At 39.9% G+C, this 25360-nt stretch overlaps 1 protein-coding gene across 3 annotated transcripts; it reads left to right on the top strand.

Moving 5' to 3' along the window:
• SELL (selectin L) lies at nucleotides 1–22020 on the top strand. 3 transcript variants are annotated; one of them, XM_061160283.1, is made up of 9 exons: nucleotides 1–159; nucleotides 1159–1240; nucleotides 2517–2903; nucleotides 4331–4438; nucleotides 7839–8024; nucleotides 9268–9453; nucleotides 11255–11383; nucleotides 15769–15787; nucleotides 20915–22020. In XM_061160283.1, exons 1-9 carry the CDS (start codon nucleotides 157–159, stop codon nucleotides 20931–20933), a joined length of 1119 nt encoding a protein of 372 aa, XP_061016266.1. In that variant the 5' UTR covers nucleotides 1–156; the 3' UTR covers nucleotides 20934–22020. The 3 variants fall into 3 exon arrangements, with proteins under 3 accessions (XP_061016266.1, XP_061016268.1, XP_061016267.1); XM_061160285.1 differs by lacking the exon at nucleotides 11255–11383; XM_061160284.1 differs by lacking the exons at nucleotides 11255–11383; nucleotides 15769–15787; nucleotides 20915–22020 and adding an exon at nucleotides 9737–10013.
• Nucleotides 22021–25360: the final 3340 nt, after the last annotated feature.

The raw sequence follows: 25360 nt of genomic DNA, 5'->3' as shown, positions 1-25360 counted from the left end.
GGAGGATGTGAGCCTTGGTTAGAGATATGAAAGAAAGTAAGCCTTTCTGGGGACAGTGAGTGCAGTCTCCCTGCACACCCAGCCTTGGGCAAGGACCCAGAGACCTGTGGTGCTGAGCTGAGAGGCTGAAGGGCTACAAAAGGACGGAGCAAAGCCATGGTAAGCTTTTCAGCCTAAAATATGTCCAGATGCTCAGATAGAACCTCGTCTTGGGATGCAGAGGCAGGTGGCAAAGGACAAGAAGCAGCACATTTAATTTTTGGTTTAAAAAAGCCAAAACTAAAATTGCTGAGTCTAAATTAAAAAGTGTTCCTAGAATCTCTCTTCTCATGGGTGCTGATTTCCTCTCCTTAACTTATCTCTACTGAGGGTTCCTGAAGAAGTACTACTATCTTGCGGAAATTAGCACTCTTGTGACTGAATGCTGGTGCTATCTGAGAATTGATACATTTCAGAAAATATGATGTAACGGTGTGAAGAAAATTTATGGTCTTGTCATTTGAGTTGCTCAAAATGTGTTTCTCTTTAGTTGAGAAAAAATGAACTCCTTTCTTTCAGTAGTGTCTGTTTGGTTACCTAATTCTTTTAGGAATTTGGAGTACTGACACATCATAGTCAAGTGTGAGATTTTAATATTAAATCTAGACATTAATAGTTCATTAAGGACTAAGTAAGTAAGTGTTAGCTGCTCAATCGTGTCCAACTCTTTGCAACCCCATGGACTGTAGCCCTCCAGGCTCCTCTGTCCATGGGATTCTCCAGGCAAGAATACTGGAGTGGATTGCCATTTTCTTCTCCAATTAAGGATAAAGAACACTTTAAAAATATATGTACTAAATATCACATAGCTTTATCTGACAGCTTGGCTGATAAGTAGATACAAAAAGTTACTGAAATGTAGAAAAAAATATCAGAACAGTAACAATAGCAACTTCAGGTTAAAATAGGAGAAAAAAAAAATCAACTATATACCAGTTTTGAGGCAAATTTAATTCTACTTTTTCACCCATGTCTGAGAAATCTCTTACCTCAGACAAGGTTAGTAGGCATACATGTTATACTTTGAACTTTGAGAAAGTTGTAAGTACCTCTTCAAGGTACCTGTAAAATGGTGATTTAGAGTATAAATCTGAGTAAAATTTTGTATTCTATTTGCAGCTATGTCCATGGAAATGTCAAAATGCTCAGAGGGACTTATGGAATGTCTTTAAACTGTGGGTCTGGATTATGCTCTGTTGTGGTATGTTATGATTTTTATATATTGCTAAGCTTTTTAAAAAACATATGTTCAGTTTTTGGTAAATATTCTACTGAGTGTACATAGGTAAAAGTGGCAGGTAAAAGTATTAGGTAGATAGCTGCTAATTCTACCCTTTCTACAAACATCTTTTTTCTTCCTCTCACTTTTAATATTTCCTTCCTCAGAGAACTCCTAGCCTTGACCCACCCTCGCCTGCAGGGTTTATTTTATGATATTATTTATTCCTTAATCATAACTGTTTCCCAGTTCTCTGTACATTTTATATATGTTTAATTTTATCAAGATTAATTATGTATTCTTTGCCTTTGTTATTCCTTGCTCAGAGTCCTTAGGAAACTGTAAAAATTGAATCTGTGTTTTCTTTGATATTTCTCCATAGTGTTTGCCCTACACAGTGAAAACTCAGCAAATGGTGATGGCTGTGAAAACTTGCACCTTATGCTATCATGGTGCTTCACTTAGCTCATACCATGCTTAGAATGGCCTATATTACTATAGTGTCATTGTGTAATTATGTGTTGGTTTTGATTTCTTCAAAGCCCTCATATTTGAAGCACCCATGTAATTATTAAACACCATCAGTTGAGTATCTTTGTGTGTGTAACAAAATCTAAAATCAGTTTCATAATCCCACCTTATCTGGTTTTGTAAATTGTTCTTCTTCTATTTTGTATATAAGGCTTGGGCTGTCTGTTTTCTCAGAAGCAGCTCTTTTATGGCAAAACATTATCTTTTTGATATAAAAGAGACTACTTCAAAGTATGCCATTATTCCTGTTCTTATTTTACTTCTCCTTTAGAAACATAAATATTGGTCTTTAGGAAATCATCCCAGAATAAAAGAGTGGGCAGTAAATTTTAGAGTTATATGATATTATACTTAAATTAACTTTAAATGATTGAGAGCCACTAAGAAATATGAATTTCTAAAATATGCTGGTTAAATTTTACTGGAAATAATTTTTGAGGAAAAAAACTAGTTTATGAAAATCAATCTAGAAAGCCACCAAATTCATCTAAAATAGAGCTATGAGCAAAAGTATTCCATATTATGGTGAAAAGTGACTGGGACTAGAAGTCCTAGGTTCTGCTTCAGATCTGCAGATGACTAATTCCACGACGTCAAGCAGGTAGGTAACTTACCCTCCTGAGGTGTCAGCTTCCTCGTCTCTAAATGGCAGGCTCAGCTTGGATTAGTTCTAGGTTCTTTTCAGCTATAACCATGAGGCTACACAGTTCACACTGATGTCTTTCAGATTTCTTTGCGCATCGTGGAACCGATTGCTGGACTTACCATTATTCTAGAAGACCCATGCCCTGGGAAAAGGCTAGAGAGTTCTGCAGGGGAAATTACACAGATTTAGTTGCCATACAAAACAAGGGAGAGATCGAATACCTGAATAAGACGCTTCCCTTCAGTCGTACTTACTACTGGATTGGCATCCGGAAAGTAGAAGGGGTGTGGACTTGGGTGGGAACCAACAAATCTCTCACTGAAGAAGCAAAGAACTGGGGCGAAGGGGAGCCCAACAACAGGAAGAGTAAGGAAGACTGTGTGGAAATCTACATCAAGAGGGTCAAAGACTCGGGGAAATGGAATGATGATTCCTGCCACAAAGCAAAGACAGCCCTCTGCTACACAGGTAGGGATGGACCGGACCGCTGCACTTCTCAGGGGGCGCAGAGTGCAGAGAACCAACGCGCCAACCCCATGGGAACCTGGGCCCACATGCAGCTGCTAGGGCATTCTGAAATAGGGCCAGTGCTCTAAATAAGCTTGAGTCTTGTCACGTCTGAGCATTGTTGGTGGGTGAGACTAGGCCCTGTGCCCCAAATCTATATCCCTGAATCAGTTTACATTAAGATGACAAATCCATATGGAAAGTAAAGAGGAAGAGCTAGACAGTGAGTGTCCCTGATAATAAGGCAGGGAAGTGGAAGCAGAGGGCCAAGAGCTTAGGCTCACATCTTGTTTCCTCCTCATGAAGTAGGCGACTTGATGCTACATGTGTCCTTCTTGGCCTAATCTTACAGTGCTCAGTCATGTCCAACTCTTCATGCCCCTATGCACTACATAGCCCATTAGATTCCTCTGTCCATGGGCTTATCCAGGCAAGACTAGTGGAGTGGTTACCATTTCCTCCTCCAGGGGATCTTCCTGACCCAAGGATCAAACCCTCTTCTCTGGCATCTCTTGCATTGGCAGGCAGATTCTTTACCACTGAGTCATCTGGGGAGCCCTAATCTTATAGAATTCTATGTAATGAAACTTTGCAGTGTTTCATTATCTGTGGTATGTGTAGAGACAATGTGGTATTCTGTAGAGACAATGGTGACAGTTCAAAAGTAATCAGTATTTTTCCAAGTTATTTTTAACAGTGAAACATTCATTCAGTCTCTTGTTCACTTGGACTCTCTACCAATTTAGCAGGGCTTCTTCCCAGGAGGTTCAGTGGTAAAAAATCTGCCTGCCAATGCAGAATACACAGGAGACTCGGGTTCAATCCTTGGGTTGGGAAGATCCCCTGGAGTAGGTAATGGCAACCCACTCTAGTGTTCTTGCCTGAAAAATTCCATGGACAGAAGAGACTCGTGGGCTACAGTCCATAGGGTCACAAAGAGTTGAATATGACTGAGCACTCATGTACGTACTAATTTAGTAAGTTCAGATTCTCTAATTTTTGTTTAGTACTTTCTATAATGAAAGGGATTGCCAAACATACTACAGAAGTGATTCGGGTCAGGTTATCACTTAATCCACTTACTGCATCAAAAAAAAAAAAAAGAAATTTTAAGAGATTCAATGTATATCACTGTTTCCCCTAAATGTTATAGAGTATAAGCTTCCGTAAATTCATTCTAAAAACAAATGTTTATGGCTGTATGACAACTATTTTGTATAAATAAAATTTTTAAGATATGGTTTTTATGCAAAAATGGTATGAAAGTACAAATATATTTTTCCCTGTTTGTTAAAATAGTCACAGCCAAAAAGTTGCTTATATCTAAAGAAATGACTAGGAGTACTAAAATAGTATCCATCTAAAAATAATTTCTGACCCCTTTAAAGCTTCTTGTAAACCCTGGTCATGCAGCGGCCATGGACAATGTGTGGAAGTCATCAATAACTACACCTGCAACTGTGATTTGGGGTACTATGGGACAGAGTGTCAGTTCGGTAAGCTGCTTTTGTTTCTTTGTTTCTCCCTACATAAAGTATTATAGTTTATGGAAGTTGGTTGGAGGAAAATGATACTAGCCATTCTGAGAAAAGAGAAGTTTTGATCAGTAGGCCATGCTTGCACAATATTGTTACTTTTACATAAAGATTTCACAAGTCAGCATGAAGTTTCAATTCACTTCTCAACAAGTCCTTTTGAGTGCCACAAGAGCATTGGCTTTGGAATAAAAGCTGTAAGGATTACAATAATGAATCAGGCCTGATAGATTCCTGCTGTTAAGGAATGCATAAGCTAGTGGGCTTGTTGGGTTCATTAGAACCCTGAATCGGAAGGAAACAATACCATTTATCATTAGAAGGCTGAGTCACCCATCTTGCCTTTTTACATTATCCTCAAGATCATGATAAAGGCAAGACCAAAATGAAAAATTCACATAAAGATATATAAGTATCTGTCAGAAAATAGAATAATAAATCCAACACATTGGCTGGCATTTTAGGGGATGAGGACAAATCTATTAGAGATAAAGGATTTACAGTTAACTAGTGGAAATTATGGGCTTCCCTGGTGGCTCAGCAGTAGAGAATCTGCCTGCCAATGCAGGAAATGAGACGGGGGTTTGATACCCTGGAAGAGAAAATGGCAACCCACTCCAGTATTCTTCTCTGGGAAATCCCATGGACAGGGGAGCCTGGCAGGCTAGAGTCCACGGGGTCGTAGAGAGTCAAATATGACTTAGCGACTGAGCATGCACACAGTGGAAATTACACATGCTTATAATTTAATCTGATGGAAAGCCAGACATGCTGGAGGAAGCCTGTGAAGACTTCCTAAACTGCCTAATAAAAATCTCTAGCCTTTATTTGATTGTGAGAAACCACTTAGTATCTGAACACCAGCATTTAGAGCAATTATCCTAGAAGCAGTACATAAGATGGACCGGAGAACAAAAAAGAGAGAAGATGGGATGATGGAGAGCATCATTAAGAGTCCACTGAAATCATTCAGAGTCGTGGTGGTAGAAACAGAAAGGAAAGAATACATAGATTGAAAGACATGGAGTCTTTGACCTAGTCAACTCACTACTGAAAGAAACTTCAAGTCCTTTGATTGATATTGGTGGAGTTTCAAAACTATATTCGAAGTATCTGGGGCATAAAATAGAAAATTATAGTAAGAAAAAAGCAGTGTTTGCAATGAATAAAGAATTACAGTGAAACAAATTTCAACAAATTTATATGATCAACCAACTGGAACAGATCTGGCTCATTTCACTCAATTCCTAAGCTCTGACTTCTAATACTTTACATTCACTCCATTTCTAAATTTAAAAAAAAATTTTTATATCATCAGCATGCCCATTTCACTCCTTTTTGAACATTTTATTCTTTTTTTTCTGTCTTGGTTTTCATCATACCACTCTTCCCTGGTTTTCTTTCTAGCTATGATTGTTTCTCCTTGGGTTTCTTCATGGGAACTTACTCAAGCCCATATATTTATTGCTATTTCTTATCTTCCATCTTTCATCCATTGCTCTTCTCACTTTACATGTCCCTTTTGGTCAAACCTAGCAATTTCTGTGGACGCACACATCTATGTGAGCTTTGGACAGACAAATCTGTTTCTAGTCCTGAACTCCAAATATGCTAAGCATAATCTTTGGGATGCCCCAAACATTGAAAAATCAATTTTCCCAGCCAGCTTTCCTTTTTGTATCCCTTATCTCAGTGTGTGGTACCACCATTTATATGGGTACTCTGGTATAAAACTCTCTCACCTCCTCCTACATTTATGCAAAGTAACACACTACTCATTTTTATAACTTAATGTCTCTCCACCTTGTCTTCTACTTGTTAACTCTACACTATTGCCTTCATTATCTTCCTCCTAGATTACTGCAATAATTTCTGAGCTGAGTTCCACATCTTTAAATTAGCTCCCCTCAAATACATTATTCATACTATAGGCAGTCTGATCAATTTAAAAAAATCAAGTAAACATCACACATATGTGGCCACACACCATTTAATTTCTACCCATCATTTGTCCTATAGGATGAAATCTGAACTCTGAACTCCTCAAGGCATAGAATAATGCTTGATATATAGTAGATACTCATTAAATTGATGAAAAGATAGGGGCCTTTTGCCTTAGCACCTGTCTTTCTATCTAATCTCTTCTCACACCATCCCCTGCTTCCTCTTTCCTTCCAGTATTAACATCAAAATGCTTGTAGTCTTCCACACTTACCATATTGCTTTGTAGCTCATTGACTTGCTCATGGCTTCCTCATTTTGCACATGGATAAAATACCTGTTCAACTGGAAGACAATAGTTCAGGGACCATTTCTATCTGGAAGTTTTCTTTGGATGCCAAGACAGGCTAAGCATCCCTATTCTGTGTTCCAATAGCTCCACATATTTGTTTCTTATTTATCTGACATTTGTTGGAATCATCCATTTAGTTGTCTGTATGCCTCAGCAGACTGACAGCAACTTGAGATCAGTCAGTATTTTATTTATCACTGCATCTGTAAGATTGAGACTTAGGCACCTGCTTGTGGGCATGAACTGAATTGGACAACATAAGTGACTTTCATTTGGACTTGTACTGTAGATGGAAAATATTAAAATTCTTCTAATTTCTTGAATTCATTCTTTAATTCTTCATTGATCTCTTAAGAGCAAGGTTAAAATGATGGCTCACATTTGATAAGGAATAAGACACAAGAGTTGCAATATTTGCCTAAATGATGTCGCAGGACCTAAAACATGAAGACTGAATTTCACATCTTAATTTAATCTATTATGCCACTGATCAGAGAAAGGAAGTAGACACAGTTTCTGCAAAGGACTGTCAAAATCAGAAGAACCAAAGTTCTGGAACTGAGCTAGAGACAGTGAAGACAGAATCCAGGCTTAGATGCTTCCTAAAGCTTTTATCTTCTCTTCTTGTAGAGAAGACAGTTACGGATACCCAGCCTTTCTCTGAACCTCCTACTTCCAACACTCTAGCATACTTAGGGTCTCTAATGTGGTAGCTGTTTCCAAACCAAGCTGGTCATTCCCACTTAAACCTGTCTACATTTGAAAGTTCTCTGTCCAGGTAATGCCAAAGATAATAAGATTATGTGCATGCAGATTAGCTAATATTTCATTAAAAGCTTCCTATGAACCAGACTTTAAATCCTTGACTTTCATTAAATTATTTAATTCCCAAACTCTGGGAAGTCAATACATTTATCATGATCCCTCTTTTATAGATAAAGAAACTAAAGCTGGAAGGGTTAAATCACCTTGCTTAAAGATACTTGGTTATCAAATATCAGAGCTAAGATTCAGACCCGGTCATCAGGTCCTCTTAACTCTGTTGCCTGCTTTCTTTTCTCATTGAAGTGACTCAGTGTGTGCCTCTGGAGGCCCCAGAGCTGGGTACCATGGCCTGTACTCACCCTTTGGGAAACTTCAGCTTCACGTCGCAGTGTGCCTTCAACTGCTCTAAGGGAACAGACATGATGGGGATTGAAGAAACCACTTGTGGACCATTTGGAAATTGGTCATCTCCAGAACCAACCTGTCGAGGTGAGCCGATGTTCATATCAGAGACGTTGTCATGGCAATCCTGGATTTATAAACTAAGAAAATGTGGTGGAGCCTTGCTAAGAATTTGATATCCTCTTTTGACACATAATTTAACCTAAACTTAGATTTTACCGTGATACTTTTCAAAGGGGTTATTTTTTCTAATTTAAAAGAAAAACTACAAACAAAAAATAACAACCAACTATCTCTGAGACTATGTCACTATACACACACACACATAATTTTCAGCAGAACAGTGTGCTTATACTGTATTTTTTATTTTATTTTTATTTTTCTCATTGCTATGGAATAATCAGTCTTGCTGAACTGCTGTTGAACTTTGGTTATTCTTCCCTTTCAATAACACTTATTTTATATGGTGTCCTGCTTGACACCAAACGATTTCCTTATTGCGAGGTGGTGGGGTTGGAGGTCTTTATTGATTGTTTTATTTGGTTTATTCTTAGAATCATGTTTTACCTTTCCTCCTCCATGAACTCTCAGGGGAATAGCAAAATCTGTGAAAAACAAACATAACAATTTCTTGATTTTTTTTTTTCATTTGAAACATGGTGGGTTTTGTGTTTTTTTTTTTTTTTTCCTTATTTACTGTCAAGATCATCTCTTTAGGGGAAAAAAAAACTGGTGGTATTTAAACTTGTGAAGTTTTGGTTACATAGTCAACCTTTATGCTTTTGACTCACTAGTTTAAGTGGTTTAATTCTCAAAAGAACTATTCAAATCATTTTTGAAATCATAGAACTAATTGACAAACCTGCTAAATTTTACAAAATTTGAGGGACTTGCTTCAGAGAATGGGGGTGTTTTTCAGACTTCTTGGGTTGATGTTAGAACAGGTAAAAGGCAGGAAATTCTCTGTCTTTGTTGATAATGCACCATAAGAGCTCTTGAGGCCAAGGCCACATAGCATGGTGCTTCCAGAAGAGCTAGAGAGTTACCAGGGCTGGGGAAGCAACATGAAACAGCCAGCTCTCCCTTCCTCTCCCCAGCCCCACTGCTCCCCTCCCACCATGGGCTTTCTGGGTTCTCTTCATTCTACCTCTGACTCACCACTCTCCATCATTCTCAAGAAAAGAAAGCCTGGAAGCATCATCAGAAGTAATTTCTAGAAATTAGAAATGTCTAGATTCATGTCAGTGGTTCCCCAGTTTGGCTAAAAGCTGTTCCTCACAGAGGGTCTCTGCTCAGAAATACTGATTTTTTTTTTTCTTTTTCATTGAAGTGATTCAATGTGAGCCTCTAACAGCACCCAATTTGGGAACCATGGACTGTAATCACCCCCTTGTCGACTTCGGCTTTTCTTCCACATGCACCTTCAGTTGTTCAGAAGAGGCTGAGTTAACTGGGGAGAAAAAAACTGTTTGTGGATTGTCTGGAAATTGGTCCAGCCCTAGTCCAGTATGTCAAAGTAAGTAAGTTTGGCCCAATATGTTCAACACTTACAGAGGTATTTGATGAATAAGCAGATGGTGGGAAAAAATATTAAACTTTTAAGTTTTGTTGCTAAGACATATGTAGCTTAAAAATAAATTCATACACATTGATTTACCATAAAATCCTTGGCTGCTCTTTCCTCTTCCTTCAATGACAGTGATTGCTTTTTTTTCCCAGCCTGTTCTCAACTCCTCCTCCCTTACCATCTAAACTCACTGTCTCTACTGACTTATTTCTTATCCATTTTTCTATTCCAGTACAATCTCAGTTCTCTGTCAGTCTGCTAAAAGTCTCCACAGAAGTCACCGATGACCACCTAATTCCCAAAGTAATGGATACTTCTCAATTATCATAAAGTTGATGCCTCCCAAATCTGTCTGTGCCTAAGAAGAACTGTGTCTTCCTCATCTCTGTCTACCTTCCACCTAACAGCGCCTGGCAACAGAAGCTAAATGAACCCATGTTCAATTAGCATCTGGCAGAATAGTTACCCGTGTCTGCCCCAAGACAACACCAATGAAAGAACTCTTTTATTTTTGCCTTTTTTAAAGGCTCTATTTTATTTTTATTGGAGTATAAATGTTTTACAATGTTGTGTGAGTTTCTGCTATATTAACAACCTGAACCAGCTCTAAGTATACACATATCTCCTCTCTCTCAGCCCTTGAACCACCCCCATCCTGCCCACCTAGGTCATCACAGAGTACAGCAGCTTCCCAAGAGCTATTTACACTTACACATGGTGGTGTAAATATGTCAGTGCTACTCCCAGTTCATCCCACGGCAGCAGTCTTTAAGTGGTAGGATCTGTAGAAGCTAAGAGAGAAGCTGATCTCTCTGTGGTCTGAGGCCAGGAAGTGGAGTAGGGAATTGGGGGAGGTGGCCTGGGGTCTTTAGAGGAGGACCGTACTGCAGGCTTCGGGGGCGTTTCCTTTAAAGGCTGGGCTAGTGTCTGTCTCCTTAACCTCCTACGGGCCCTAGGCGCCCTCTGTTTGGGAATTGCACCTTCTTTCGATTACACATTTGGGTGTAGGGATGGAAACACCTTGAAAGGGTTCATCAAAGTGATGTGAAGAATAAGGGACAGTGAGACCCTGTGCCAATATGCAAAAGTAAGTTTCTTCAACTGGTGGTATCAGAAGATAAATTTTTTCGTATCAGTATTTTTTCAGTAAAGGTCCCCACATGAACTTAGTTCACCCTTATGAGAGGATATGTAGATGTATCCTTTTATTTATTTGTGAAGGAAGTAGAGGGAAATGGTAGGACGACAGCATTTGAAAGACAAATTAGTGCAAGTCCTTGGCATGGAATTGTATGTGCCTATGTTTGTACAGCTGCTTCAAAGCCTTAATACTGCTTTGATTGAAAAGTTACCTGGTTCAGATCACTGGCTTTTATTTTTTCTGTAGTCGTACTAGACTTTTTAGTTCTTCTCTGTGTTTGAGTCCTAGGCAGTGAACAAGATCATGGAGCTAAATACAATGATGACCACTTTTTACCAAAATATTTAGGTACCTCTCCCAGGAATTCTATGACTCACAAATCTGAGGATTGAGATTCTGTAGGCATTGAGCCAGAAAAGCTAGTTTAGTCTTTGCTTCTGCCATACACTTATCATGTGTTTTCCCAGGCCAGTTTCCTCATTTTTCTAATAGCGTCAAATGGACAATTATTAGAAGATGTAAGGAGGAAGAAAGTTTAATGTTTTGAAAAGGCACTAAGGAAATAATGCTTGTGGCCTCATCTAAATGCTTTACTGATTTCTCTTTCAGAAATAAACAGGACTATCTCAATAAACGAAGAGAGTGATTATAACCCCCTCTTCATCCCGGTGGCAGTCATGGTTACCGTATTCTCTGGGTTGATATTTATCATTTGCCTGGCAAGGAGACTAAAAAAAAGTATGTGAGTTTACCTTCATGTAAAAATAATACAACTTTCAAGTGGAAGAAAATGTGGAAACCCACAGAAAATTAAGTATGAGAGCTTTGACTAAAGCAGAATACCAAGATTTGGGTCTATAAACATCAGTCCCTAGAGATGCATGAAGCAGCCCAGTACAGACTTTCATTACAATAAGTTGGCTAATTTTTTCTTTTCATCTAACAAGTCTTTTTAAAATGCCTACTATCTTCAAGTACCTGTTACTACCTGAGTGTCTTGCAAGGGTATTAACAGACATATGAGAAATTGTAATGGTTCTTTGCTATTATTTAATTCTCAAAAAAAAGAATGTGTGATCTGGTCCTATAAGAGCCCACATGCTTTTGACTTCAGTGCAATTCTACTAGGAAGTGAATTTAATGTCACAAAGGGTTTCCCAGGTGGCGCAGTGGTAAAGAATCCACCTGCCAATGTAAAAGATGGAGCAGATGCAGGTTTGATCTCTAGATAGGGAAGATCCCTTGAAGTAGGCAATGGCAACCCACTCCAGTATTCTTGCCTGGAGAATCTCATGGACAGAGGAGCCCAGTGGGTACAGTGCATGCAGTTGCAAAGAGTTGGACATGACTGAGCATGCACGCAATGTTTTCAAAGCACTACTCCCAAATACCTTTACTTTGTCAAGAGTCAGACACCTGTCTGGCTCCTAATGTGTGGGAGTTGTTGCATTTCCCCTTAGGGAAATCCCCACATTTTCATCCCTGTGTCTATTCACCAAGGTCGCAGGTTTAACCAAATGCACCCCGTACTTATGCTTCCCCTCCACTCTCGACTGAAAAAGAAAAGAGAATAAGGAGGACTGCCTCAAGAAGTTAGTGTCTGCTGCTTAGCATAGTAGGCAAAACACCATCAGTGAAGAACAGAAGCATCATTCCCCTCACTGCCCTTCTGAGTGTGTCCAAACCCTCAAGTGGAACCAACCTGCTGGTTATAGGCCCATAGTCAGGCAAGCCTTGTATGTGCTCCCACATTTGGCCAAAGTCATCAGGCAGAAACATTCAAGAGTATAATGAGTATAGACATTAGGCAGATTTAAAGATAACCCTGCTTCAACTTCAGGGGCCATCAATGACCTCAAAACAATGGCTAACCAACTGCTCTGTGTTACCTCTATGGGGTCAGTTGAGTGCCATTTTAATTTCACTTCCATCAAATTAATTAGTATGTATTATATTCCATGAATACAGTATGTAAAGACTGCTACACCACCCATTCTCACTGGCAATTGCAGTAATATTATCTGCCAATCTTTAATGGTCCTCTGATATGATCTGATCTTTCATTCCAAATAGAAGACTAAGGGTGCTTGCATGCTAAGTCACTTCAGTCGTGTCTGACTCTTTGTGACCCCATGGACTGTAGCCCCAGGCTCCTCTGTCCATTGGATTCTCCAGGCAAGAGTACTGGAGTGGGTTGCCATGCCCTTATCCAGGGGATCTTCCCAACTCAGGGATCAAACCTGCCTTTCCTGCATCTCCTGCATTGACAGGTGGGTTCTTTACCACTAGCACCACCTGGGAAGCCCAGACCAGGGGTACTAGATCAGTTTATAACCTACCCAGAAATACAATGGAAGTTCTTGCTCCTGATGTGCAAGAACTTCATTAACTGTAAAGTGAAGAGTCCTGAGCAGTTAAAGGGTCTCTGCTTCTGCTTTTGCAACTTCAGCTGAGACTGAATCCCACCATCCTATAGTACTATGCTATTTACCTAAATATTGCACTAAGGCAAGAGAAGAAGGAGATTTTTATCCTACTGTTGATTATCCTTTCCCTTAAGACTGAAAGCCTGTCTCACAATCATCCTTCCTTTCCTCCTTCCTTGGGTTACATTGACAGAAGTGAGGTGGTAGAGAATAGATGGGGTAGTTAAACTCCACCCTCTGGGATAAGGCGGCTATTATTTAAATAACCACTAAGGACAGTGGAGCTGGAAGGTTCCTTAGTAAGGAGATATTCCCAAATGACTAAATATTTCAATAAGTGCTAGTGGAATAAAAAGAACAGATTTGAAGTGTGTATTTAGTAGTGGGGTGCAGGAGGCAGGTTCTACCTAAGGCTGTATTCTAACCAGTGGTGAGAAAAGCCGTGGGGTTGTTTTTAATTTTTTTTTACCTTGGAGTCATTTCTGTACAAGATCTCAAACTGATACCTTGAAAACTTTGTGCCCCCACTGTGGGAATCAGTGTGGGGCAAACAGGAAATAGATAACGGGCAGTTAGGCTAGTTACAGTTATGCCAACAAAAAGCATGAGCGAACAGAAGCCCTGCAAGATCACTGACTGTGTAGGGAAGTCAGGGCATCTTTAGTCTCACGCTCAGTCGTCCTCACTGGTGAAATGCCTTCTGATATTGCTAACTCTCAAGTGGCTTTATCTTCTAAAAATTTTTAGCTGTTAGTTCTTGGAAAAAGGAATGTTTTTCCTGTAGAGACAATGATTAGAAATGATGGATATATTCCCAGGTGAAGCCCCTAGAGCTTTTCTAATAAATAGAGCTGATGCCTGTATAAGAAGACAGGTCAAAGCCAATAAATCTGCCTGCATCCAATATTCATCAATCTGAGAATTGTATATAGGCTTTTGGGGTTCTGAAAGCTGCAAAAAGGGACAAGTGAATATTTTAAGCAGAGTAGCCAATAAAATGACCACAGTCTTGACCCCCATCCTGTCCTCAGATAGATCTTCTGAACCTGTACTTTGGCCCCTGCCTGAGTTTTCTTTATTTTTTTCCTAAGAAAGGAGTAAGGGTGGGCTCCAGAAACATGCTTCCCTGTGTATGGGCTTGTCTAGAAATATATATATTTTTCTCCTAGCATCATCATTTTCTGATTAGTCAGCATCACTGGCCCTGTTCAGTAGATGAGGAAACTGAGGCAATGCTGTTTTAGGCCATATCTCTAAAATTTCATATCACCAGGGGCCAGGGTCAGAGATCAGACTTCCATCAAAATATGCCCCTTAAAACCACTGGTCTTCAGATTAATGAGGCTCTATTTTTCTCCTCCTCACCCCTCCTCCCCCTGAGAAGAATTTTCCACCTGAAGCAACACACAGGCTGAGAACTGGGCACAAAACAGAACAGATGCCCCTCAGTTCCCTTTTTCTTGAAAAAGAAACTCTCTCAATAGGAACAGCTTCTTGCTGATGTATTGTTATGCATTTCATTGTTCCTGAGAGAAAAATATATTTGTATGAAAATGAACAGAATCTGAAATTCACTCAGATTTATTTCTCCCTGCTCAAATGCTTTTGGCTCATGTCACTGGCAGGCTAAATTTTGGAAGAAGTAATTAAAATAGCAATTTCTAACATTTTAAAAGTTTAAAACAAGAATTGAGCACTGTCTATGCTCTAGGCCCTGACTTAAATATCTTGAGTACATTTTATCAACTCAGTGAGGAAAACAATTATCAGCCTCTTTCACAGATGAAGAAATGGTAACTTAGAATAAACAGTTATTCAAAGACACACTTAAGTTGGCAAAAAGGGACCTGGACCCAGATTTCATCATCTAGTGCTCCAGCTTAACAGTCACAGAAATTTATTGCCTCCTAGTGATATTTTTCCTCCTCAAAAAGCATTTTTTGCTTTTGTTTCCTCTGGAGCCTAACCCTGCAGTTTCATTCACTTATTTATACTCTGCTTTTTTCAAAAAGAATGTAAGATGGTTTCTCAAATGCATGCAACACAGCAAATTAAAATAAGTTTAAAAATAAGAAAAAGAAGGTCAAGGTTTAGAATACCACAAATAAGTCAAAGCCAGGGACAAAGAGCTTTCAGATACGCCTGTTTTCCTGCAGCCAGCCAACGGACACATAAACAGTAATACTCTTCAGTGTGTTTGTAAGATAAGAACACAATGGTTACAGAGATGAGGCGTGTAGTTCCTACTACTGAGACCTGAGTGAAATTTCTCTTGCATATTCTCACAGAGAAGATGACATGAGGTGTAACAATACATATTCTTACAGTATTTGCAGCTGAGTCTCTTAGGTAGGATGAGATGGCAGATCAGAATAGGTAAACACAAGAATGGGCACATGGGGCCTTGATCATCAGACAGTTCAGACTGAAGCCTTCTGTCTTTATGAGCAGCACCAAGGATGAAATGGTGCTCTAAGATGCATCTGCATTAATGGGTCTGTTCTGAATGAGTATCTACCAAAGCTCAAATGAGAACATTAAGTCAGGACCTCAAATCCCCTTAGACACCGATGAGGTCCACCTAACATAAGACTCTTCAAAAAACTGTTTTGAGACAGGGAATCTCCCTTCTCTTCTAAGTATAAAATAGTGAAATTGCCTATTTCTGCTGATACCATTTTTCTCTTCTCTTTTTAGGCAAAAAGTCTCGGAGAAGGTAAGTTTGAGCAGAAAGAAGTTTCTACATCTGTTGATCTATTCTCTACCTCTGTAAGATACTTCCTGTTATAGCTAGAGACATTATTAACTCCTTAGTAGTTATTTACATGGGTTGTGCAGGTGGCTCAGTGATAATGAATCCTCTTGCCAATGTGAGAGACGTAGATGTAAGAGACGTGGGTTTGGTCCCTGGGTTGGGAAGATCCCCTGGAGGAGGAAATGGTAACCCACTCTACTATTCTTGCCTGAAGACTAACATAGAGGAGCCCGATGGACTGCAGTCTGTGGCTTTGCAAAGAGTCGGACATGACTGAGCAACTGAGCATGCAAGCACACAGTTATTTACATGGGATAAATGAAGTTTCCAGATAAAGTAATAAATCTACTAAGCTTCCTTAATAGCTGTCAGGTTTTTCAGTGCTAGTGGAGTTGAACGAATGAACAAGTAATTATTAAGAAGGGACAGTTTATGTAAAGACAGCTTTTTCTGATTGCTTCAGAATTTTCTTTGTGGATTGGAAGCATTATAGTTTTTTTCTTCTTATCCTGACTGAACATGAGGGCAATGGTAAATATAGTATTCAGTGAACAATCAAGTCAACAAGGATTTATTTATTGAAAAACTAATGAATCCCAGGTTCTAAGAAAATGGTATATTTCCAGAACCTGAACCTGCAGCACTAGTACAAGAGGGTAAAAGACCTCTGATAAGCACTGACCTTCAGAAATGTGGGAAAGGTGGGGAGCATTAATTCTACCTATAGCTTCCCCCAAAGAAGGGGAAGTTGTTTGATTTGGTCTTGAATCTCAGATTTCTTCAATTGCAAAAACACATACATATGAAAATATAAGGCCCCAACTGGCAGAAATGAAGACAACAAAACATTTCTGTTTCAGGGTTTGGTGACTTGCTTTGAAATTTTAGGAAGGAAAGTATAAGTCAAATGAACAACAAAGATGAGACTTTGGTGACAGACGAGGTGCCCAGCCAGACAACTGGGCTCCTTTTCAAATGCTGGAGGAAATGAAGCAAGATGGTCCCTTAGGAGGCTGGTTTCTTGTTCAGGCAACCATCCTACCAACCACAGATTGTTATTGAGAAGTTCTTAGTAGTTTACTGAGCTGTAGCTTAGGGTACAAAAGAAAACCTGGGGAGACAGAAGGCAACAGAGGCTATTATAAAGTAATTTATAAGCCATACAAAGGAGTATGGACTTAATCCTGAGGTCACTGAGTTATTACTAACAGGGGTTGAAGCAGGTGAATGTCATGCTGAAATTTGCATCTTGGGAGGATCACTATCCATAAAAGTTTGTAAACATGGGAGTTGAGTGAGTCTGCGGGCAAAGAACTGTTTTGGAGGCATTTGAAGTTATTAGGTTAAAGCCAATGATGCCTATCTAGGGCAATAGCAATGAGGATGAGTTTGTGAGATAACTGGTGGTAGAATCAACTGAATATGATTATTCATTGATTAAGACAGAGAAGACTCAAATAAGTTGCCATGGTTCTGATCTGGGATCTGGTGGATGGTTACCATCTCTGTTTTATTATTTACTGAGAAGGGAACACAAAAGAATGAGAAGTTTTGGAGGTGATGATCACGAGTTCAGTTTTGTACCTGAATTTGTTTAGGTTTAGGTGTCTGTGGTTCAACCACAGTCTGTTGGTTCTATCTGCCTGTTTCTTCTGCCCCAAAGGGGCTACCTTAGGGCAGAAGAAATGGATCTGTAGGTCCTCACATTACAGGAGGTAACCATATCTTAGGAACACGTACAGTCACCAAGGGAGTATGTACAGTGTGAGAAGCAAAGAGGATGTGGGAGAGAGGATGGGAGCCAGAGGAAGGTCAATATCAACACGTCAGCTGAGGTAAAGGAGAACAGGGAGAGATTACCAGAAAGGTAGAAGGAAAATGAGGAGAGTGTGTGGTCATGATCCTAAGGAGAGCAGGAAATGAAAATTATTTCAAATACTGCAAGGAGAACCAATAAGTTTCTACTAGATATAGTAAGGGTATCAGTGGGGAAATTGTTTTCAGTGCTGAGCTCATGATGCAAGTCCTATAGCCAGGGGTTGAGGAATCAGTGGGGATGAAAACATAGAGGCAGAAGATATGCATCATCTGTTTTATAAAACTTGGCTAGAAGGAGGCGAGATGAGAGAGTCAGGAGGGGTAACTGGATGGGGACATAGGGCCAGTGAAGTTTCCTTTATTGCTCTCCCTGTCTCCTGTTAGATAATGTAGATGGGAATCCTTGACCCTTCTCTAGGCTGACATCCCTATCTCTGTGGGCAGGAAATCCACAAGATAGATTTCTGTCACGCTCACACCCATTGAGTGAAAGTCTTTTCTGGCCACAGGAACCACCTGTGTTTTAATTGCCACTAGATGGAAGCAGATCAATTTTTCAGATGTCTTTGAGGGGCAGACAGAGATGCTGGCAGGAAGAGTATTAGCATTAAGTGAAGTTCCATATTAAGCTAATTGCCTTATTAAGTGCCTCACAGGTTTTTACAACGAACCAATCAATAGCTGTTTATTAAAACACCTGTGTGTTGGGGAAATGCTAGGCTTGACTGAGATACCAAGACGAGTAAATCCTTGTGCATGACCTCAGGGAGTTTATTATCTAGTTGAAACGCTAAGGAGTGACAGCTCAGTCATGTCTGACTTTGTGACCCCATGAACTGTAGCCTGCCAGGTTCCTCTGTCCATCTAACTCTCCAGGCAAAAATACTGGAGTGGGTTGAGAAAGTTAACAAATATAGGGAAAAAATTTCAGAAGAATGAAGGCAGAATATGGTAATGGTCAATGAATTCTATATTGAAGACTTCTTCAATACAGAAGTATGGTGATTGCAGAAAACCTTATAAAGAAGCTGGAACTTGGGTTAGTTTCTGAAGGATAGATAGGATTTAGGGGTATGGACAGAAAGCAGGGAAGGCAGTCTGGAGAGGAAATGATGTAAATGGCATGATCTTGGGACTCTGAAAGCACATTCAGGGGCCAGCGAGTAGAGCTACCTGGAGCCCATGGTGTGAGCTGTGAACAGAAGTTGGAAGGAAAGGTTTGCTCCATCAACACAGGTCTTGAATACTTTACCAGACACTCTAGAAGGACCTAGCAGAGAGGAATTATTTGCCCAGATGCCTTGGGATGTTTCAAATTTATTGGCCAAAGTGACCATACAATCATAGAATTTTAGTTCTGGAAAGGATTTTGATGTTCATACTCTCTTGATAATTGAGCTAATTAACTTTCTTTTTCATTTGTTTCTGCTCTGATCTTTATGATGTCTGTCCTTCTACTAACTTTGGGGTTTCTTTGTTCTTCTTTATCCAGTTGTTTTAGGTGTTAAGTTAGGTTGTCTATTTGACGTTTTTTTGTTTGTCTGTTTCTTGAGGTAGGGTTGTATTGCTATAAACTTCCCTCTTAGAACTGCTTTTGCTGCATCCCATTGGCTTTGGTTCATCATGTTTTCATTGTCATTTGCTTCTAGGAATTTTTTTATTTCCATTTTAATTAAATATCTTTCTTACAGTGCCTGAATTAGTGACAGAGTTAGTTACAATAATAACAGACATTTATCAACCAGTAATTCCATGCTGTGCATTGTTCTGAGTGTCTTACATGTCTTACATCATTAAAGATTGCCTATAAGCCTGTGAATGTAGGTACTATTAATTTTTCCATTTTAAGGTGGAGGGCCAATGAACTTAACTACCTGAGGTCACTGAATAAATGGCAGAGCTGAGATTTGCACCCATCTAGATCCAAAGACCATGATCCAGGTCACCCATCATGATCTGAAGATCTTAACATCTGTGCTTCTAGAACTCAGATCTCTTGAGACCGAGGTTGGAGTTGTACTGGGTTGGCCAAAAAGTTCGTTTGGGTTTTTCTATAAGGTCTTACGGAAAAACCTAAGCGAACTTTTTGACCAACCCAATAAGTCCCAGATACCCACCTCCCCCAGTGTTGTAAGTTTTTTGCACTGAAACCATTCTGTGATGACACTGAGGAAGGGTGGGGTGGCAGAGGTAGGATGTGTTTCTAAAACAAGCCAAAGGTAAAATGAACACCATCACACACAACACTGCATATCAGTTTTTAAGTCCTTGAGCTAACCTGCATAGACCTTTGTGCCAATTCCTATTAGCATTTGGTTGGTGAATGACTGACTGTTAGGGCATTTGTGGTTTCAATTCTTGCTGGGTTATTTTGACTCTTCTGCAAACTGGCTCTGTTTACCACCTCATTTGGTTTCTAGTGTCTAAATTCTGCCCGGTAAAAGCTACACCCAAGATACACAGGAAGATACGATGCCAACCTCAGAGGGGTGGGGGGGAATACGTGAAATTTTGTTTTCAGAAACATTTTTATCTCTGTAATTGGCAAGCGTGCTTGCAGCTGCTGAACTGTGGTTTACCCTGGCAGTTCATCATGAGAGCAGAGTCTCGGAATCTGGTTCTTCTTTTGAAGGGTGTTATTAAGACATACCCTATTTGGTTCTCCCTTGTTCTTTCCAAGAATAAGACAATTGTTTCACACATACATAAGTGTCATTTTTTTTTTCTCACAAAACTAATCACCTCCTCAAATCATATCCCACCAGCATCAGGCCCTCAGAACTACTATTGCACTACCTTTCACGAGTTTCGATTATCTCTGATTTTTTTTTTTCCATTTAAATATGTCTTATTATACATTTCTGACTTTCCACTGTTCAAATTCTATCAAAATGCCCTTCATACTCATTAGATCTGAAGACAAAGTCTGTACTGTCGAAATTTCTCTCTGTGTGGGTTCTGAGGTCTGGCTGCTTTGAGCATTACCCAAGAGTTTGTTAGAAATGCAGAATCTCAGGTCCCCCCAGACCTGAACAGGGTCTGTGTTTTAGCACCATGTCTGGGTGGTAAGCAACTGAAATGGTGAGGAGCAGGGCTTTGGGGTTGACTTCTCATTCCTGTGCCTCATTGAATGACTTGCATCTTGTAACTCATCTGAAATACGGAGTTCCTTTGCTTCTGACCTTTAGTGACAATTTATCTTTACCGCCAACACTTTAAGTTTTGCAGTTTTTCAGTTTCTGAGTTTATTTTCTCTGGTTTTTCATTCAGCACGGTTGATGCATATTAAATGACCTGCTCTGAAAGAAAACTCTTGGAATATGAAAGTGTCAGTGGATCCTTCAAATCCTCTTATGAAAAGGTTTGCTAATGGCATCTTCTACACTGAAGAGGAAGTGTGAGTTTCCCAGCACACCCGAAGAGTTTTCAACGTGACCAGCTGCTCCTTCTGTTCCCGCTTTGCTCCATCTCCCATCCCTCAACTTTCAGCCTGCAGTGGGGAGTTTAATAGCTCAGCCTTTCGGCCTTTTTTCCATGGACTACCAAGACCATGGGAAAAGGAGTACTATGGAATGTAAATGCAGATTTCATTCTTGCTCTCGATTCTGGCATCCAGCTTCAATTCCATGCTGTACCTATAACATATACTTTTAAATATAGTGAAAATTTGATACATATGCAACTCTAGGCTCACTTTTGTTACAGATCACACTTTATCTCCCTAGTCCTTCCAGTGTACTGTGGGGGCAGTTCATAAAATGATGTTATCCTTGCTTTCCAGCTCAAGTGGTACTGGGGATCTGCTCCAACCAGGAAAAGTCCTATTTGCAGTGTAGCCCCAGCCTCTATAAATAGAGGCCATCCTATTTAACTGCCTCCAGTTGCCTGCCTTCTTCAGCCATCTCTCTGCAGTTGGCTCATTTCCACATATAGCAGCTCATGAGCACCAAACAAAAGAAGAGAAGAGAAAGCCTGCACTGTTGGTTTTATTTTTTTAATTATTTTTGGATTGGGGTTTTAATGTTTTTTTTTTATTAGCCCCATCCAGATGTTTCTCTTATGACCACTCATCACTAGAATGGCAGCTGCAGGCATCTCTTTGATGTCATACAGAAGAGCTAAAGCAAGTGGAAAGAGATGTCTTGACTCATGATTGAAATGCCCCTCCTTCCTCACCCTCAGTCTTCTTACGTATCCACCTTGATTCTATCTACTCTTTCTGATTCATCTCAGGCATCCCCCACCCTTAGCACTGTTTTCATAACTAATCCTTAACTAGTTCAAACTGTGGAAATCTCCCCTTCCTGGCCTCCTACTGCAAGATTAGTAACATGCATTTTTTGTACTTAAATACAATTTTTATTTTTTACAAAATATTACCTAGCTTGTTATTTTTTAAATTACCGTTAAGTGTGTTTTCTCCCCAGGGAATTTCTAACCCCCTTATAGGCAGACACTGTACCATGTCCCTGGAATGTCTAATTGATAACTTGATACTTAGTAAGTGTGCATTCAAATAAATCAGAAAGAGAATACAGTATACTGTCAATATCAGTTGCAGCAAATTCCTTCTTCATGGCATGCAATGACCCATACAGATACTCATCTAAAGTCAAGGGCTTAATTCTTATAAGAGAATAGGGCCCTGTGTAAAAAACTAGTTGGAAATACTCCTTGCACCGTGGCCAAAACAACTTTCTTACAAACTTGTACATGTTACGAGAATCATTTTTTCATAATGATTACATTTTCCTTCCTCAAAGCCACCTCAGATTCTGCATTATGTCAGGGCCGTTGCAAACAATTCTCCATGATGTGCACCATAAATTGAGGATGTGCCATTCACATTCATGTAGCTTAGAATAAATCCTTCAAAGTTGTGCAGGGCACAGCCTGCATAGACTCACAGGCAGTCCTGATTGCAAGAGCTTATTCAACTAAGATATCAAGACCAAAGAGCACAAGTAGAGGTGGCTACTTAGGGGTAAGATATACAGACTTAAACACACAGTCCTACGTTTAACCCCTGCGGCTACTATATGATCTTAGGAATTGTGTCACATGACATTTCTTAAAGATTCATAAATAAATAAAGATTCATAAAATAAATTCCTCAAAGACCTTGGGTTTAACCTCCCTAAGACTTAGTCATAAAGATAAAGTATGCCTGGCTTACCTCACAGGGTTATTGCAATGATTGGGTATGAAATTGCTTTGTGAACTGAACCTTAAATGTAGATTTTTTTTTTTTTCCACCCAAATCTTATCTTACATGCATTCAGTGGTATAGGATTCTGGCCTTAGGCAAGGGCTTGAACACAAGCAGATCTGAGGTCTCCTCCTGAGATTAGAAACTGGAGGGGATCCTTCACTTGTGTCCCAATCACAGCCCAGTGCTCAGATTTTCCCCACAAAAGGTCAGCTCTACTACCTGTGCCCTTGCTGGGGTGAGATGGGAGGGGATGGGTTGGAGAATCAGACCCTCTTGGTTGGGATCCAGTCTCTACCTCTATTGGGTGACCCTGTAAGTCATTAACCTCTCTGAATTTCAGATTTAGTTTGAAATAGGGATACCATCATCTTCCTCACACAGTTATGCTCCAGATTAAATGAAATAACCCATTTCTCCCATAACCCAGAATACCAGCCTTCATGAAACTGACAGAATCCAAGGGACATAGAATGATCCATTCCTCTGGATTTGTTTCCAGAGCTTGGTGGACCTGTGCTATATTATTTTAGTTTCCTCAAGAAATATTTTATTAAATTAAGGTTTAATCTTATGACTTTAGCTCTGATAAATCTGTCCCCTGAATGTTACCCACCACCCCTTGGCCTCCCTAAGACTGTGCTGTGTTCTTTGTCACATGTCTGAAATAGACCTAACTCCATAATAAGTTAATGAGAAAGAGGTGAGGCAAGAAAGAGGTTTTATATTGAAGTCATACTGTTTAATAAAGTTATCCTCTAGATATCTATGTTCTTTCCCATCAAGGTTCCTATTCTCTACCAGCTGGCTCAACTCTTTATTTCCCCTTTTGTGCAAAGTTCTGCAATTACCCTTCTACTGACTCTAGCAATTTGCTTCTTCCTTCTGTTCACATGCTGTATTCAGGAAAGAAAAGCTGCCACCACCAAAACAACCCCTAACCCATGACAAGGGACAGGAAAATTTTTACAATAAGTAATGAGATTTTCACGCTCCTTTGGCCTTAGTCTCGTCTATCTAGTGACATTTGGTATTTCATGAGGAAGAGCCTTCCCTGTGTGACTCTGAAAGGTTTCAATGGAACTAAGCTTTACTCCTAGACAGCGTATTAAAAAGCAGAGACATTACCTTGCTGACAAAGGTTTGTATAGTCAAAGCTGTGGTTTTCCCAGTTCCGGTTCCAGTTCCAGTTCCAGTCACTCAGTCGTGTCCAACTCTTTGTGACCCCATGAATCGCAGCATGCCAGGCCTCCCTGTCCATCACCAACTCCTGGAGTTTACCCAAACTCATGTCCATTGAGTCGGTGATGCCATCCAACCATCTCATCCTCTGTCGTCCCCTTCTCCTCCTGCCCTCAATCTTTCCCAGTATCAGGGTCTTTTCAAATGAGTCAGCTCTTTGCATCAGGTGGCCAAAGTATTGGAGTTTCAGCTTCAACATCAGTCCTTCCAATGAACACCCAGGACTGATCACCTTTAGGATGGACTGGTTGGATCTCCTTGCAGTCCAAGGGACTCTCAAGAGTCTTCTCCAACAGCACAATTCAAAAGCATCAATTCTTCTGTGCTCAGCTTTCTTTATAGTCCAACTCTCACATGAAGATATATGACTACTGGAAAAACCATAGCCTTGACTAGACGGACCTTTGTTGACAAAGTAATGTCTCTGCTTTTTAATATGCTGTTTAGGTTGGTCATAACTTTTCCTTCCAAGGAGTAAGTGTCTTTTAATTTCATGGCTGCAGTCACCATTTGCAGTGATTTTGGAACCCAAAAAAATAAAGTTTGTCACTGTTTCTGCTGTTTCCCCATCTATTTGCCATGAAGTGATGGGACTGGATGCCATGACCTTAGTTTTGTGAATGTTGAGCTTTAAGCCAACTTTTTCACTCTCCTCTTTCACTTTCATCAAGAGACTCTTTAGTTCTTCTTATGTATAGATGTGAGAGTTGGACCATAAAGAAGGCTGAGGGCTGAAGAATTGATGCTTTTTGAACTGTGGTGTTGGAGAAGACTCTTGAGAGTTCCTTGGACTGCAAGGAGATCCAACCAGTCCATCCTAAAGGAGATCAGTCCTGAGTGTTCATTGGAAGGACTGATGCTGAAGTTGAAACTCCAATACTTTGGCCACCTGATATGAAGAACTGACTCATTGGAAAAGACCCTGATGCTGGGAAAGACCAAAGGCAGGAGGAGAAGGGGACGACAGAGGATGAGATGGTTGGATGGCATCACTGACTCAAAGGACATGAGTTTGAGTGAGCTCTGGGAGTTGGTGAGGGACAGGGAAGGCTGGTGTGCTGCAGTCCATGGGGTCTCAAAGACTTGGACATGACTGAGCAGCTGAACTGAACTGATTCTCTACTGTTCTTTTTTCTATATGTTAATTTTTGCTCAAATTTATTATTTTCATTTTTTACTTTCTTATGGCTTATTCTATTGAATATAATTTTTTCCCTCTAACTCTTAAGTGTTTAATTTTTGTCATTCTACTTCTCTAAAATAAA

Source organism: Dama dama, chromosome 14 (genome assembly GCF_033118175.1).
Source record: "Dama dama isolate Ldn47 chromosome 14, ASM3311817v1, whole genome shotgun sequence".
In the NCBI taxonomy this organism is placed as follows: domain Eukaryota; kingdom Metazoa; phylum Chordata; class Mammalia; order Artiodactyla; family Cervidae; genus Dama; species Dama dama.
This window is presented reverse-complemented; position numbering and strand designations above follow the sequence as displayed.